This window comes from Heptranchias perlo, chromosome 3 (assembly GCF_035084215.1).
Source record: "Heptranchias perlo isolate sHepPer1 chromosome 3, sHepPer1.hap1, whole genome shotgun sequence".
Lineage (NCBI taxonomy): Eukaryota > Metazoa > Chordata > Chondrichthyes > Hexanchiformes > Hexanchidae > Heptranchias > Heptranchias perlo.
The window spans coordinates 10,143,501-10,158,469 of record NC_090327.1 but is presented as its reverse complement, the minus strand read 5'-3'; the positions used below and the strand labels follow the sequence as shown (position 1 = coordinate 10,158,469).

General features: G+C 44.4%; 1 protein-coding gene across 2 annotated transcripts in view; it reads right to left on the bottom strand.

The window, feature by feature from the left end:
- LOC137310136 (intermembrane lipid transfer protein VPS13B-like) overlaps positions 1 to 14,969 on the bottom strand; it is an 875,231-nt gene that overhangs the window by 109,517 nt on the left and 750,745 nt on the right. For both annotated transcript variants that reach the window (XM_067978114.1, XM_067978120.1), the window contains exon 38: positions 14,162 to 14,363. In XM_067978114.1, coding sequence (XP_067834215.1) covers positions 14,162 to 14,363 — 202 coding nt within the window. The remainder of the gene's footprint in view (positions 1 to 14,161; positions 14,364 to 14,969) is intronic.

Sequence of the window (14,969 nt, the reverse complement as noted above, 5' to 3'; positions counted from 1 at the left end):
GGATGCATTTAAGGGGAAGCTAGATAAGCACATGAGGGAGAAAGGTATGGAAGGATATCCTCATAGGGTTAGATGAAGTAGGGAGGGAGAAGGCTCGTGTGGAGCATAAACGCCTGCATAGACCAGTTGGGCCGAATGGCCTGTTTCTGAGCTGTAGTTTCGCTGCAACTCGATATAGGTTGTGTTCCTATTGATAGATTATTTCAATTCGATAGATTGGGGAAGACTAGGGGTCATGCGTATAAGTTGCGCAAAGGTAAGGCTAGGTTTGATATTAAGCGGTTCTTCTTTACTCAGTGGATAGACAACCTTTGGAACACGGTGCCGGCTTGTGAGGTGAGTGCTGACTCTCTGCATACCTTCAAGAGGGAGCTGGACAGTTCCTGGCTGGGGCGGACATTGCAGCTCATAACGGGTAGGTGAAATGCCGGGTAATATAAGCATTACCAATGTGATCTTCTGGACTAGTTGCGATCGCCTAAAGGAGTCAAAGTGGAATTTTCCAGATTTTCTCCCCCTAATTGGTCTTGGGTTTTTATCTGTTTTTTTGCCTCTTCTGGAAGACTAGAAGTCTGGTGGTGGGTAGGGGGAGTCTAATTATGATGCTTCAGATATCACAACTGTTTGAGGCAGGCTTGATGGATCAGCGGCAGTGTAGGTACCACTCCAGCAAAAAAAAAGAGCATTTTGGGTGCCCCACACTGATTCCGTAACTTTTCTATATTCTCAAAACTTATCATCACAGTCAATATGTTGTGAAGAAATCATTGGAAATTGATCAAGTGCACAGCATGGTAACAGGAGAAGGCAACTCCAGGATGGGTACGATTAATATTATGGCCCTGAATTTTTCTTGCGGCCAGCAGCGCATATGAGACGGATTGCTGCCAACCTACAACTGGCAGGAGTGGGGAACGGGGCAGGACATCACTATTGCTAAGCGTCCATCCCCAAGACCAGCCGTGGGATGTTGCATAGGGACTTGGGCAGCTGGAAGTTCCAGAAAGTTCTGGAATGCACTGCCTGAAAGAGCGGTGGAAACAGATTCAACGGTAACTTTCAAAAGGGGAATTGGATAAATACTTGAAGGGAAAAAAAACGTGCAGGGCTATGGGGAAAGAGCAGGGGGAGTGGGACTAATTGGATGGTTCTTTCAAAGAACCGACACAGAGGCATGATGGGCCGAATGGCTTCCTCCTGTGCTGTGCGATTCAATGACATCCCTCCGCTACCACCTCCTGAAGAGCCCGGTCTCCATTTCAATGAAGTGGCATAAGTGGGGCCCACATGGTCATAGCCTGGAACACATCAGAAGATAGAAGCTGGCCACCTTGAAATCGGCTCCGTTATAAAGGGGACTGATTTGAAAATTTGCGACACTTTTTAAGCCAGGCCTGCCGGCTTTACATGCACGTGGTCATCTACTTGATCCACAACAACAACAACAACTCGCATTTATAGAGTGCTGTTAATGTATTAAAACGCCCCAAGGCGCTTCACAGGAGTGTTATCAAACAATATTTGACACATAGTAGGACATTTTTAAAAAAAATGTATTCATGGGATGTGGGCATCGCTGGCAAGGTCAGCATTTACTGCCCATCCCTAATTGCCCTTGAGAAATATGACCAAAAGCTTGGTCAAACAGATAGGCTTTAAGGAGCATCTTAACGGAGAAGAGAGAGGTAGAGAGGAGGAGTGAGAGGTAGAGAGAGAGATAGTGAGGCGGAGAGGTTTCGATTTATGTAAATAATCTGACCCTGCAAACTCCAGTGGGGTCAGACTCTCTTCTCAGCAATGGGGTGCGATTCCCACTCTTGATATAAGTCATGGTGCCAGAGCAGAATAGTGGCTATTCGGGGCCTAGGTATTTACCATGGCTCTACTCTATTTAACATATTTCAAGATAAGTCTGTATAAAGCTTTCTGATGGTGCCCTATTAGTCTTCCATTTGCTGAAACAATTAAATAGCTTACAGTTCACTGCATCAGACAAGGGGAACTCCTTGGAGTTTGCCCACTTCCTATCGCTGTTGACTGTCTCTTTCTGTCTGCTTTCAAGCTGATTTTAAGCAGTCTTTCTTTTCCCTAAGTCTTTGCCAACTTCAGTGTTGTAAAACTCCAAACATTCATGATATATGCTTTGTCGTGAGCCCAAGTTTAGGGATTTGTAGGCAGAATTATACAAATCACTCAGTGATATTAAGGTCAAAAGATATAATGGCTTACTTAAACTGGCTGACAAAATGAATAGCAGCAACGGCTTTGGGGTGTGGGGGGAAAGAGAAGGTTTAAGCAGCTGACGCATAAGCTATAGTCTAAATCACTGCTTGTTTGTTAGTTCTCCATGTTCCAATAATTTCCATTTTACCAACTACAGATTTCGTTAGTCAAGTCTACAACTGAGATGTTAGTTCTGAGGAGTCATCTCGTTTGTTCCATCTCATCAGTTTTGTTTCTCCCACATGACTCATCAGCATTCAATCGCCTCCTCTCTTCTCAGCTACAGAAAACCCCTTGTTCTCTATGAGGATATTAGAATTTCTGTAGTAGTTTGTGGTCAGTTGCCTTCCATCTTTGGCGGTTTAATCAGCACGAAAAGCCTGGTATTTTTCTCATGCTGATGGAAATGTGGGGGTGGGGGTGGGGGAAGGCAGAAGCACTCCCTGCCCAACTGCCCCAGCGCTGACTGTGTTGGGGTTACAGAGGTCAGCCCAACTTTAATTTTCTGGGCAGGATCCTGGCGTGTTGACGCGACCTCTCATTGGGAGCTCACCCGTTTGGGCGTGGGAAATAGTGCATGGCTGCAGGATTTGAACTCATGCAAGCAGCTTAACGATGCAAAGCAACATTGCAAGCAGGATTGCAAACCTTTCCAGACGGTAGGGGGATTTAACCCATACCTGCCCGCCGGGTTACACAAGTTACTTATTCGCCCTTGAGCTGCTCAGATCCTGTCGACCGCTTCTACTCGGGGAGCTAAGCCACCACAGCCCAATGCTGGCGGGCTCCTTCTTTAAATATGCAGATCGCCGTCCACCATCTGCAGTTACGGCAGCGCGATGGACGGTTTCAAAACACTACAGCCCACCTGGAGCACATGGCTACGGAAGCCCCCATGACAGATGCCCTAAGAACTATCTAATCTTCTACCTGGGACGGTCGGATTGCTGCCAGAGAGTCCTTGGGTGCCAGAGTGGAAAGGGCTCCCTCTTCTGGCTTTAATTCACATGGCGGGGCTGGGGTGCACTCACCTGATGCTGCTGGCACTCAGAATAGCGGCCCAGGTGTGCCCTCCAGTCATCCCCCTCAGATGCTCACGCGGGGCCAGGCTGTCCGTGCAACTGTGCAGCCTGCAGTAGGTCCGTCTCAAGACTTGGCTGTCGTGAGATGACGGCCACTTCAGTCTAAAGAGGGCCCTAGAGCAAAGCAGCAGCCAGATACTTCATTAGCGCAGAGCAATGTGGGCTGCCTTAAAATTACATAGACTATAAGATCATAAGAAATAGGAGCAGAAGTAGGTCATACGGCCCCTCGAGCCTGCTCCGCCAGAATGTACTGCACAGAAGCAGGCCATTAGGCCAAACAGGTCCTTGCCGGTGTTTATGCTCCACACGAGCCTCCTCCTACCCGTCTTCATCTCACCCTATCAGCAAAACCTTCTATTCCTTTCTCCCTCATGTATTTATCTAGCTTCCCCTTAAATGCATCTATGCTATTCGCCTCAACTACTCCTTGTGGTAGCAAGTTCCACATTCTAACCACTCTCTGGGTAAAGAAGTTTCTCCTGAATTCCTTATCCGATTTTTCAGTGACTACCTTATATTTATGGCCCCTAGTTTTGCTCTCCTCCACGAGTGGAAACATTTTCTCTACATCTACCCTATCAAACCCTTTCATTATCTTAAAAACCTCTATCAGGTCATCCCTCAGCCATCTCTTTTCTACAGAAAGGAGCCTCAGCCTGTTCAATCTCCCTTGAGAGGTATATCCTTCCAGTTCTGGTATCATCCTTGTAAATAAAGTCATTGTGGTAACAGACAGCAAAGCAAAACATTCATTTGCATGATGCGGTGCTTCTGGTCACAAAGCAGGAGGACATTGAGAGAGTGGGATCTTTTCTTCTTGTTGTAGGCGATGGGATTGACCATGAAAGCGCATATGGCCACATGGCTGCAATCTATAATTCCTTGCACTTTAGGGAATCCTCTTTCCAAGAAAACAAAGATACAAAGATATTCCCGATGCGAAATCCATTCCGGCCTCTTTTGGGGGATGAGGCAAAATGGAGCGCCCCAAAGCATACAGCACAAAGGTAGAAGATGTCATCAGTTAAAAGACCAAAAAAAAAGTGAAAGTTGACTGAGAAATAAACTTTAAATGAATCCTTCTATAACAGCAGCTGAGCCCCTTAAAGGCACTCTGCGCCTTTCACTAACTGCCGAGCAATGGTGAATGCCCATTTTATATGAATGTAATTTACTCCAGTATCACTGAGGCACCAACAACTGAAAATGGGTTGTCTGGTGTCACCACATCATTGTTGGCTTAGTTAAACGCCCCGACCCAATTTTGGCTTCCGTCATCAAATGGGAGTGACGTCCCTAGGATGTGAAAGGTGCTATATAAATGCAAGTAGGATGCACTGCAGCAACTCGCCAAGACTTCTTCAACAGGACCTCCCAAACCCACGACCTCTACCACCTAGAAGGATAAGAGCAGCAGGCACATGGCAACACCACCACCTGCATGTTCCCCTCCAAGTCACACACCATCCCAACTTGGAAATATAGCATCGTTCCTTCATCGTCGCTGGGTCAAAATCCTGGAACTCCCTCCCTAACAGCACTGTGGGAGAACCTTCACCACACGGACTGCAGCGGTTCAAGAAGGCGCCTTACCACCACCTTCTCAAGGGCAATTAGGGATGGGCAATAAATGCTGGCCTTGCCAGCGACGCCCACATCCCTCGAATGAAGAAAAAATATAAATGCAAGTCCTTTTACTCTTATTTTACTTCATCATTTCCTATCAGGAGTGTCTTGCAGGACCGCATCGGAGCAATGGGAGTCTTTCAGAAGGGAGATTGAGACCATACAATGGCAACATGTTCCCGTAAAGGTCAAGGGTGGTTCCAAGAACTCCAGGGAACCTTGGATGTCAGGGGATATACGAGAATGGATTAGGAAAAAAAGGAGGGCTTTTGGCAGATACAAAAGGCTAAAGACGGAGGAAGCCCAAGAGGAGTACAAAAAGTGCAGGGGGATACTTAAAAAAGAAATTAGGAGATCAAGGAGGGGCCATGAAATAACACTGGCGAGCAAAATAAAGGAAAATCCTAAGATGTTTTATAAGTATATTAAGGGTAAGAGGATGACTAGGGAAAAAATAGGGCTCATTAGGGACAAAAATGGCAATGTGTGTGTGGAGCTGGCAGATGTAGGAGGGGTTCTAAATGAATTTTTTGCATCTGTTTTCACTATGGAGAAGGACGATGTAGACATAGAAATACGGCAGGGGGACTGTGATATACTCGAACATGTTAACATCGAGCGGGAGGAGGTATTGGCGGTTTTAGCAGGCCTAAAAATGGATAAATCCCCAGGCCCGGACGAAATGTATCCCAGGCTACTGTGTGAGGCAAAGGAGGAGATTGCGGGGGCTCTGACACATATATTCAGAACCTCTCTGGCCACAGGGGATGTGCCAGAGGACTGGAGAACCGCTAATGTAATACCATTATTCAAGAAGGGGAGTAGGGAAAAACCGGGGAACTACAGGCCAGTGAGCCTAACATCAGTGGTAGGAAAATTATTGGAAAAAATTCTGAAGGACAAAATTAGTCTCCACTTGGAGAAGCAAGGATTAATCAGGGATAGTCAACATGGCTTTGTCAAGGGAAGATCATGTCTGACTAATTTGATTGAATTTTTTGAGGGGGTGACTAGGCGTGTGGATGAGGGTAACGCAGTGGATGTGGTATACATGGATTTCAGTAAGGCCTTCGATAAAGTCCCCCACAGGAGACTGGTCAAGAAGGTACGAGCCCATGGAATCCAGGGTGCCTTGGCACTTTGGATACAAAACTGGCTTAGTGGCAGAAGGCAGAGGGTGATGGTCGAAGGTTGTTTTTGTGACTGGAAGCCTGTGGCCAGTGGGGTACCACAGGGATCGGTGCTGGGTCCCTTGCTGTTTGTGGTCTACATTAACGACTTGGATATGAATGTAAAAGGTATGATCAGTAAGTTCGCTGATGATACAAAAATTGTTAGGGTGGTAAATAGCGAGGAGGATAGCCTCAGTCTGCAGGACGATATAGATGGGTTGGTCAGATGGGCGGAACAGTGGCAAATGGAATTTAACCCGGAAAAGTGCGAGGTGATGTACTTTGGAGGGACTAACAAGGCAAGGGAATACACAATGAATGGGAGGACCCTAGGCAAGACAGAGGGTCAGAGGGATCTTGGTGTGCAAGTTCACAGATCCCTGAAGGCGGCGGAACAGGTAGATAAGGTGGTAAAGAAGGCATATGGGATACTTGCCTTTATTAGCCGAGGCACAGAATATAAGAGCAAGGAGGTTATGATGGAGCTGTATAAAACACTGGTTAGGCCACAGCTGGAGTACTGTGTGCAGTTCTGGTCGCCGCACTACAGGAAGGATGTGATCGCTTTGGAGAGGGTGCAGAGGAGATTCACCAGGATGTTACCAGGGCTGGAGCGCTTCAGCTATGAAGAGAGACTGGGAAGATTGGGTTTGTTTTCCTTGGAGCAGAGGAGGCTGAGGGGGGACATGATTGAGGTGTACAAAATTATGAGGGGCACAGATAGGATGGATACTAAGGAGCTTTTTCCCTTCATTGAGGGTTCTATAACAAGGGGACATAGATTCAAGGTAAAAGGCGGGAGGTTTAGAGGGGATTTGAGAAAGAACTTTTTCACCCAGAGGGTGGTTGGAGTCTGGAACTCACTGCCTGAAAGGGTTGTGGAGGCAGGAACCCTCACAACATTCAAGAAGCATTTGGATGAGCACTTGAAATGCCATAGCATACAAGGCTACGGACCAAATGCTGGAATATGGGATTAGAGTAGAAAGGGCTTGATGGCCGGCGCGGACACGATGGGCCGAAGGGCCTCTTTCCGTGCTGTATAACTCTATGACTCTATGACCTGATATTTTTAGACAAGCCTCCCGAAAATAATGCTCTTATTCTGCAGAATAAAGACTTCGTAACGTTTGTTATGTCGGGCTGACTCATAGCATATCATATCATAGTAGGTACAGTACAGGAGAAGGCCATTCGGCCTATCGTGCCTGTGCTGGCTCTTTGAAAGTGCTATCCAATTAGTCCCATTCCCTTGATCTATCCCCATAGCTCTGTAAACTTTTTCCCTTCAAGTATTTATCCAATTCTCTTGTGAAAGTTACTATTGAATCTGCTTCCACCACCCTTTCAGGCAGTACATTCCAGATCATTACAACTCGCTGCATAAAAAAATGTTTCCTCATGTCACCTCTGGTTCTTTTGCCAATCACCTTAAATCTGTGTCCTCTGGTTACCGACCCTTCTGCCACTGGAAAAAGTTTCTCCATATTTACACTGTCAAAACCATTCATGATTTTGAACACCTGTATCAAATCTCCCTTTAACCTTCTCTGTTTTAAGGAGAACAATCCCAGCTTCTCCAGTCTCTTCACCAGTGTTTTGTAAAGGTTTAGCATAATTTCCTTGCTTTTGTACTCTATGCCTCTAATAATAAAGCCCAAGATCCCAAATGATTTTTCAACAGCCTTTTCAACTTCTCCTGCCACTTTCAAAGATTTGTGTATGTGCACCCCCAGGTCTCTCTGCTCCTGCACCCCCTTTAAAATTGAACCATTTAGTTTATATTGCCTCTCCTCATTTTTCCTTCCAAAATGCATCTCTTCACACTTCTCTGTGTTAAATTTCATCTGCCACGTGTCTGCCCATTTCACCAATCTATCTATGTCCTCCTGGAGTCTGTTACTGTCCTCCACATTGTTTACTACATTTCCGAGTTTCGTGACATCTGCAAACTTTGAAATTATACCCTCTATACTCAAGTCCAGGTCATTAATATATATATAAAAAAAACAATGGTCCCAATATCGACCCCTGGGGAACACCATTGTCTACTTCCCTCCAGTCTGAAAAACAACCTACTCTCTGCTTTCTGACCCCTAGTCAATTTTGTATCCATGTTGCCAATGTCCCTTTAATCCCATGGGCTTTAATTTTGCTAACAAGTCTATTATGTTGTACTTTATCAAATGCCTTTTGAAAGTCCATATACACATCATCCACACTACCCTCATCAATCCTCTTCCTTACTTCATCAAAGAACTCAATCGAGTTAGTCAAACACGATTTTCCTTTAACAAATCTGTGCTGACTCTCATTTATTAGCCCATACTTTTCCAAGTGCCAATTTATTTTGACCCGGATTATTGTCTCTAAAAGTTTCCCCACCACCGACATTAGGCTGACTGGCTTTTAATTGCCGGGTTGATCCCTCTCCTCTTTTTTGAAAAGGGGCATAACATTTGCAATCCTCCAGTCCTCCAGCAACATTCCCATATCTAAAGGGGATTGGAAGACTGTGGCCAGTATATCCGCAATTTCCACCCTTACTTCCATCAGTATCCTAGGATGCATCCCATCCGGACTGGGTGACTTTTCTACTTTGAGTACTGCCAATCTTTTAAGTACCTCCTCTTTATCGATTTTTATCCTATCCAATATCACTACTACCTCTTCCTTTGCTACAATGGCAGCATCCTCTTCTCTAGTGAAGATGGATACGAAGTATTCATTTAGTGCCTCAGCCATGCCCTCTGCCTCCATAAGAAGATCTCCTTTTTTGTCCCTAATGGGTCCCACTCTTCCTTTGACTACACTTTTACTATTTATATGTTTATAAAAGACTTTTAGGTTCCCTTTTATGTTAGCCACTTATCTATTCTCATACTCTCTTTTTGCCCCTCTTATTCTCTTTTTTAGATCTCCTCTGTACTTTCTGTATTCAGCCTGGTTTTTTACTGTATAATGAACCTGACATTCATCATAAGCCTCCTTTTTCTGTTTCATTTTAATCATCCAGGGAGCTCTAGCATTGGATGCCGTTCCTTTCCTCCTCGTAGGGATGTGTCTACTCTGTACCTGAACCAACTCCTCCTTGAAGGCCTCCCATTGTTCAATTACTGTTTTGCCGACCAATTTTTGATTCTAATCCATCAGGGCAAGGTCCATATTTAAACTCACTGAAATTTGCCCTCCTCCAGTTAAGCATTTTCACATTTGATAGTTCCTTGTCCTTTTCCATAACAATTCTAAACCTAATGATATTATGATCACTGTTCCCTAAATGCTCCCCCACTGAAACATGCTCCACCTGCCCCACTTCATTCCCCAGAACTAGATCCACTGCCTTCCCCAGAACTAGATCCACTGCCGTTTCCTTCCTGGTTGGGCTGGAACCACACTGTTCCAGAAAGTTCTCGAACACATTTCAGGAATTCCTCCCCTTCTTTGCCCTTTACACAGTCTATATTGGGATAATTGAAGTCCCCCATTATCACTATAATTCTTGCATCTTTCTGTAATTTGCCTGCAAATGTTCTCCTCTATCTCCTTCCCACTATTTGGTGGCCCATAGTATACAACAGTAGCGTAATAGCTCCTCTATTGTTCCTTAATTCGAACCAAATAGATTCTGTCTTTGTCCCCTCAACTACATCATCACTTTCCAGTGCTTTAATAGTTTATTTGATCAACACTGCCAACCCCCTGCTTTCGTTCCTTCCCTATCTTTCCTGAATACCTCGTAGCCAGGAATATTAAGTACCCAATCCTCCCCTTCTTTGAGCCAGCTCTCTGTTATTGCCACTTTAGCATAGTCCCATGTGGGGGCTTGAGCCTGCAGCTCACCAACATATTTACCATATAATCCCGTTAGAAGTTAGTCTGGTGCTTCATTTCTCTTCATGCCATTTTTCTGCTGGGTTTCAAGTTTCCATTTATATATCAGACAAATATGATTATTCCCTTGCCTTGCAACAGATGAAAAAAATTCTGACCGATACCATTTGCTATACGCGACACAATTTGTCTGCTTAGTAACAATCTGTGGATGTTTGTGGTGCAGATGTCCTTCTCTGTTATCTGCTGGAGATAATATTTCCTGTGTTCTACGGGATCTTACAGATCCTTTCTAAGAAAGAGATTATCTGAAAATTTTTAATTTATCCAAAATTTCTGAGCCTTGGCTCAAGAAACCTGCCAGATGTGTTTAAGATTCTCTTGGATGAAAGAAGCAAACCTCAAGTTTCAGCAAAACTAGTATTCCAGTGTATAAACAGATATGCTTCCAAACCTCCTTGCTATAACTCTTACGTTTGGAAATTTCCTTCGAAACCCTCAGTTGTTGATGATTAATATTAAATTAATTGTTTACGGAATTAGTCCCAAAAGATTTCATGAAATGCTTTGAGTTAAAACACAATTACCACCTACAAGTTAAGTGCGTGCTCATTTTGACGTTCTTCATTTACTCGAATTGAAATATCAATATGACATAACTGCTTCTAGTCAAGCAACCTGATAAACAAGCCCTGGAACAGTTAGAGAATCACAGAACAGAATCATACAGCACAGAAGGAGGCCATTTGCTGTTGAGGCTGGGGGTCAATTGAAAATTTCAAAACTGAGATTGTAAGATTTTTGTTAGGCACGGTTATTAAGGCTTATGGAACCAAAGCAGGTAGATGGAGTTAAGATACAGATCAGCCGTAATCGAACTGAATGGCGGAACAAGTTCGAGGGGCTGAATGGCCTATTCCTGTTTCTATCAGCCTGCTCTTTGAAAAGGCTATCCAATTACTCTCACTCCCCTGCTCTTTCCCCATAGCCCTGCAATTCTTTTTCCTTCAAGTATATATCTAATTCCCTTTTGAAAGTTCTACTGATATTTTAATACCAAGCCACTGGCATCACTTTACATAAGAGCAGGAAAAGAGAGAGAAGTTATGGGGGGCCATCAAAGGCACAGCTTTAGTGGAGGCTTTTGAAAGTGGAGAGAATGGTAGCAAGGCAAAGCCATTTACTACGACTGTATTGGTGGCTGAACTATTTACCTTGAATGGCAGAGAGGAACTGGGGACGGGAGGGGAGGGGAGGGGAGGGGAGGTGGGCGGTGGAGAGGTTTGGAAACAAATTAGTAGACCATATTCCAGGGTGTGTGCTGGGTCTCAGAGGTGAAAACACTGCGGAATTACAGTCGAGCAAAGCCATGGAGGGACTTGAGAATGAGAACAAGGGTTTTGAAGTTGATCAGCTGGGGAATGGGGAGTCCAACAGAAGTCAGTAAGAATAGGAGCTGCAGACCCCGCAAGATTAGTTTGATATGGAATATGAGTTGAAGTTTACATACTGTGCAACTCTGGAGGCCAGGAGGAAAAGCATTGGAGCTATCACACCTTGAGGTGAGGAATTGGTAGATGATGGCTCCAACGGCAGTGAGGGAATATTGGAGACATAGGCAGGCACTTTTCCAGAAGTAGGTGGTATTGGTGACGCCCAGACGTGGGATTTGAAGTTCAGCTTATCGTCGGGTTCAGCCTTTGTGCGAAGCTGCAAAGTGGGGTAGAACTGATGACAAAGGAATTGATGTCAGACATCATAGCAGTTTTCATGGAGTTGATGGTGGTGGTGGTGGAGGTATCATCAGCATACATATGGAAGCTCTCCCCAAGGGTCAATAAGGAGCAGCATGTAGATGAAGATAAAAAGATTAGGCCAAGAATGGCATGGCGGAGGTGACTGTAGAGGCAGGAGATGAAGCCATTTGAGGACATATATTGACTATATTAGGAATGGTAGAAAATGATAGTACCATGGATATAGACTATGGAGGTGAGGGTGTGGACCAGGATTGAGTGATCAACCACACCAAATGCTACAGATAAGTCAATTACAATGAGGAAGGATACGGGATGTTGTTGAATACTCAGGGCTGTGAATGGGATAGAAATCAGATTGAAAGGATTCAAACAAATCATGGTGGGTGTACAGTTGGGTGGTGACAATGTGTTCAGAACATTGAAGAGGAAAGAGAGGTTATAGATATACTTGTTTGTCAGATAGATGGGTCCAAGGTGCGTTATTTCAGGAAGGGATGATGACTGCTGTTTTGAAATAGGGAGGAAGAAACAATGCCAGAAGGAAGGGAGAAGTAAACAATATTCGCAGGCATTAGGCGAAGGAGAGGTAGTTTAGTGTCAGGATTTGGGTTGGCAGGACGTCAAATGACGAACAATACAAAAACATTTTCATGACCACCAATCGAATTTTGGTCAATTGACCACTTGGCTAGCAAATGAAGCAAACATCTGTCAACATCCCAGTTCCCCAGCAGCTGCAGGGACATGGTACAGCTGACAGTACAGCCCAGGCAGTAAGATGAAGGTTGTTAAGAGATGTATCCGTACAGTCAGATATACGGGTTACAAGAAGCTGCACGTTATCATAAACCACAAAAAGAGTTCGGAGAAAATATTTGTGAACATTCATAAACTTTTGGCAAAGCTTATGTGGTCAGTTGGAACCCAAAATAACCTAACTTCTTTATGGATCTTTGATTGTGACCATTGCCTGAATCAAATCTCTCATTGTTAGGGAGTTCCAGATCGGTCTTGGATTTGGCTTTTCACAGTAGCATGATCCAATCTGTAATGCAGATGCTGGAAAAGCAGTGTACATTCCAAAATAATAAGCTATATTTTCATATGGCAGTGCAAAATTGAAGTCCAGCTTATGAATAAAATAGACTACGTCTACAAATGGTTTTACAACTGAGGCAAGCTGCAGAAGTAAGATCTTGCCCAGGTCTCACTCGAGGAACATAAATTGCATTTACTCATCACAATACATCATATAACTGATAACATGGGCAAAAAGAAATCTGGGGAAAATTGCAGGACATTGGCTCCGTAGTCTGACTAATAGCAACCACAAATATATTTTTTCTACTAAAAAGCACACCTGTAAATTTTATCATACATTAAACTCTTTTAGGAGACATAGATTTGAAATATAGTGGTTTGTTTTTGACCCAACCAAGCAGGAATTCTAATCTTCTTTGGTTCTTGATTGAATGACAGATGTGGTCCCACAAGGAGGCGACATCAATGATGACTACTATACCGTGTGTCAACATTCTGCTTTAACTTTTGATTTTCAGAATCAGATCAATGCTCTAAGTGAGATACAGCCATTTCAATGGGCCAGATCTTGCTGGAAAAATATCGGCGTGTTAACGACACACGCCTTTATTAATGTGCAAGGCGGCCAGCAAGTTCAGGGGATTAAGATTTATGCCATGAGTTGCGAACCTCTAGAACTTACTGGTCCATTTACGCTGCTCCGCCGATTGCTTCGCATAAACGGCATCTCGCCCTTATGCCATGATGAACCTTTATTAAAAAACTGGTTCGGCCACAACTGGAGTATTGTGTCCGGTTCTGGGCACCGCACTTTAGGAAAGATGTGAAGGCCTTAGAGAGGGTGCAGAAGAGATTTACTAGAATAATTCCAGGGATGAGGGACTTTAGTTACGTGGATAGACTGGAGAAGCTGGGGTTGTTCTCCTTGGAACAGAGAAGGTTGAGGAGAGATTTGATAGAGGTATTCAAAATCATGAAGGGTCTAGACAGAGTAGATAGAAAGAAACTGTTTCCATTGGCGGAAGGGTCAAGAACCACAGGACATAGATTTACGGTGATTGGCAAAAGAACCAAAGGTGATATGAGGGAAAACTTTTTTACACAGTGAGTGGTTGGGATCTGGAATGCACTGCCTGAGGGGGTGGTGGAGGCAAATTCAATCATGGCTTTCAAAAGGGAACTGGATAAGTACTTGAAAGGAAAAAAATTTGCAGGGATTCGGGGATAGGACGGGGGAGTGGGACCAGCTGGATTGCTCTTGCATAGAGCCGGCGCGGACTCGATGGGCTGTAACCTTTCTATGATTCTTAGCTTCCATGTTATTTTAAAGAACTTACTGGATTTGCCCATTAATTACAGAGATTTTTTTTTTGTAAGCAGGTAAAGTAAAGATGAATATTACAGCAATAATTCCACACACCTGCATCTTGAATGTACTGAAACTGCCCTGTTCTCAAGTCATCAGAACTGTGTTCGGTCTTGGAAGCTTGATATCTGCTCATAGCAGATGATGGCTGTTGTACGTGGTCCGATGTCTGAGATTTGGCCTCTTGCTGGAGGTAGACTTGGAGAAGTTCGTGTAGCAGATTCAGGCAGGTCAGATGCTCTTGGCCCCAGAATATCTAAGTGGACACCAAAAAGAAAAAGCACTACTACTGATAAGATACAGGGGAACAAACACATTATTAATCCTAGATATAATTAAACTATTTTAGAGGAACTCAAGAATGCAGTCTGGCCATTTATTTCTCCACTAATTAACGGTTGATGATTTGTGTGTGAAGCTAACAATAATCACACCCCAATCACTATGGCCCTAAAGATTTCATAGGGGTTCAATGGGTCTCCAGCAGGAAACCAGCAGAACTCTCGGGGAAAAGGAGGGAATGGCTGAAAATGGCCATTTACGCCAGTTCGCTGGGGATTCCGCTGGTCTACCGTCGGTGTTACAGCAGCAGAATGGTAGGGCCACTGCAGAATTTCAGGAACCACTTCTTTAGTGTTGGCATCCAAAGTGTCACATTAGAGACTTGGGCCTAGAAATTTGAGAGCACCTGTTTTTGCACCTGAATGGTGAGGTCCGAAGTGCACTCGATATTGGGCCTCGGGGCTCAGTATCATCGAGCCGGCAAGCTCCGGCAATGCCGGCAGCAACCCTCAGCAGTTGAAGGAGACCGGGAAGTGGGGCAACAAGGAAAGGGAGCGATTGGGTGGGGGAGGATGGGCGA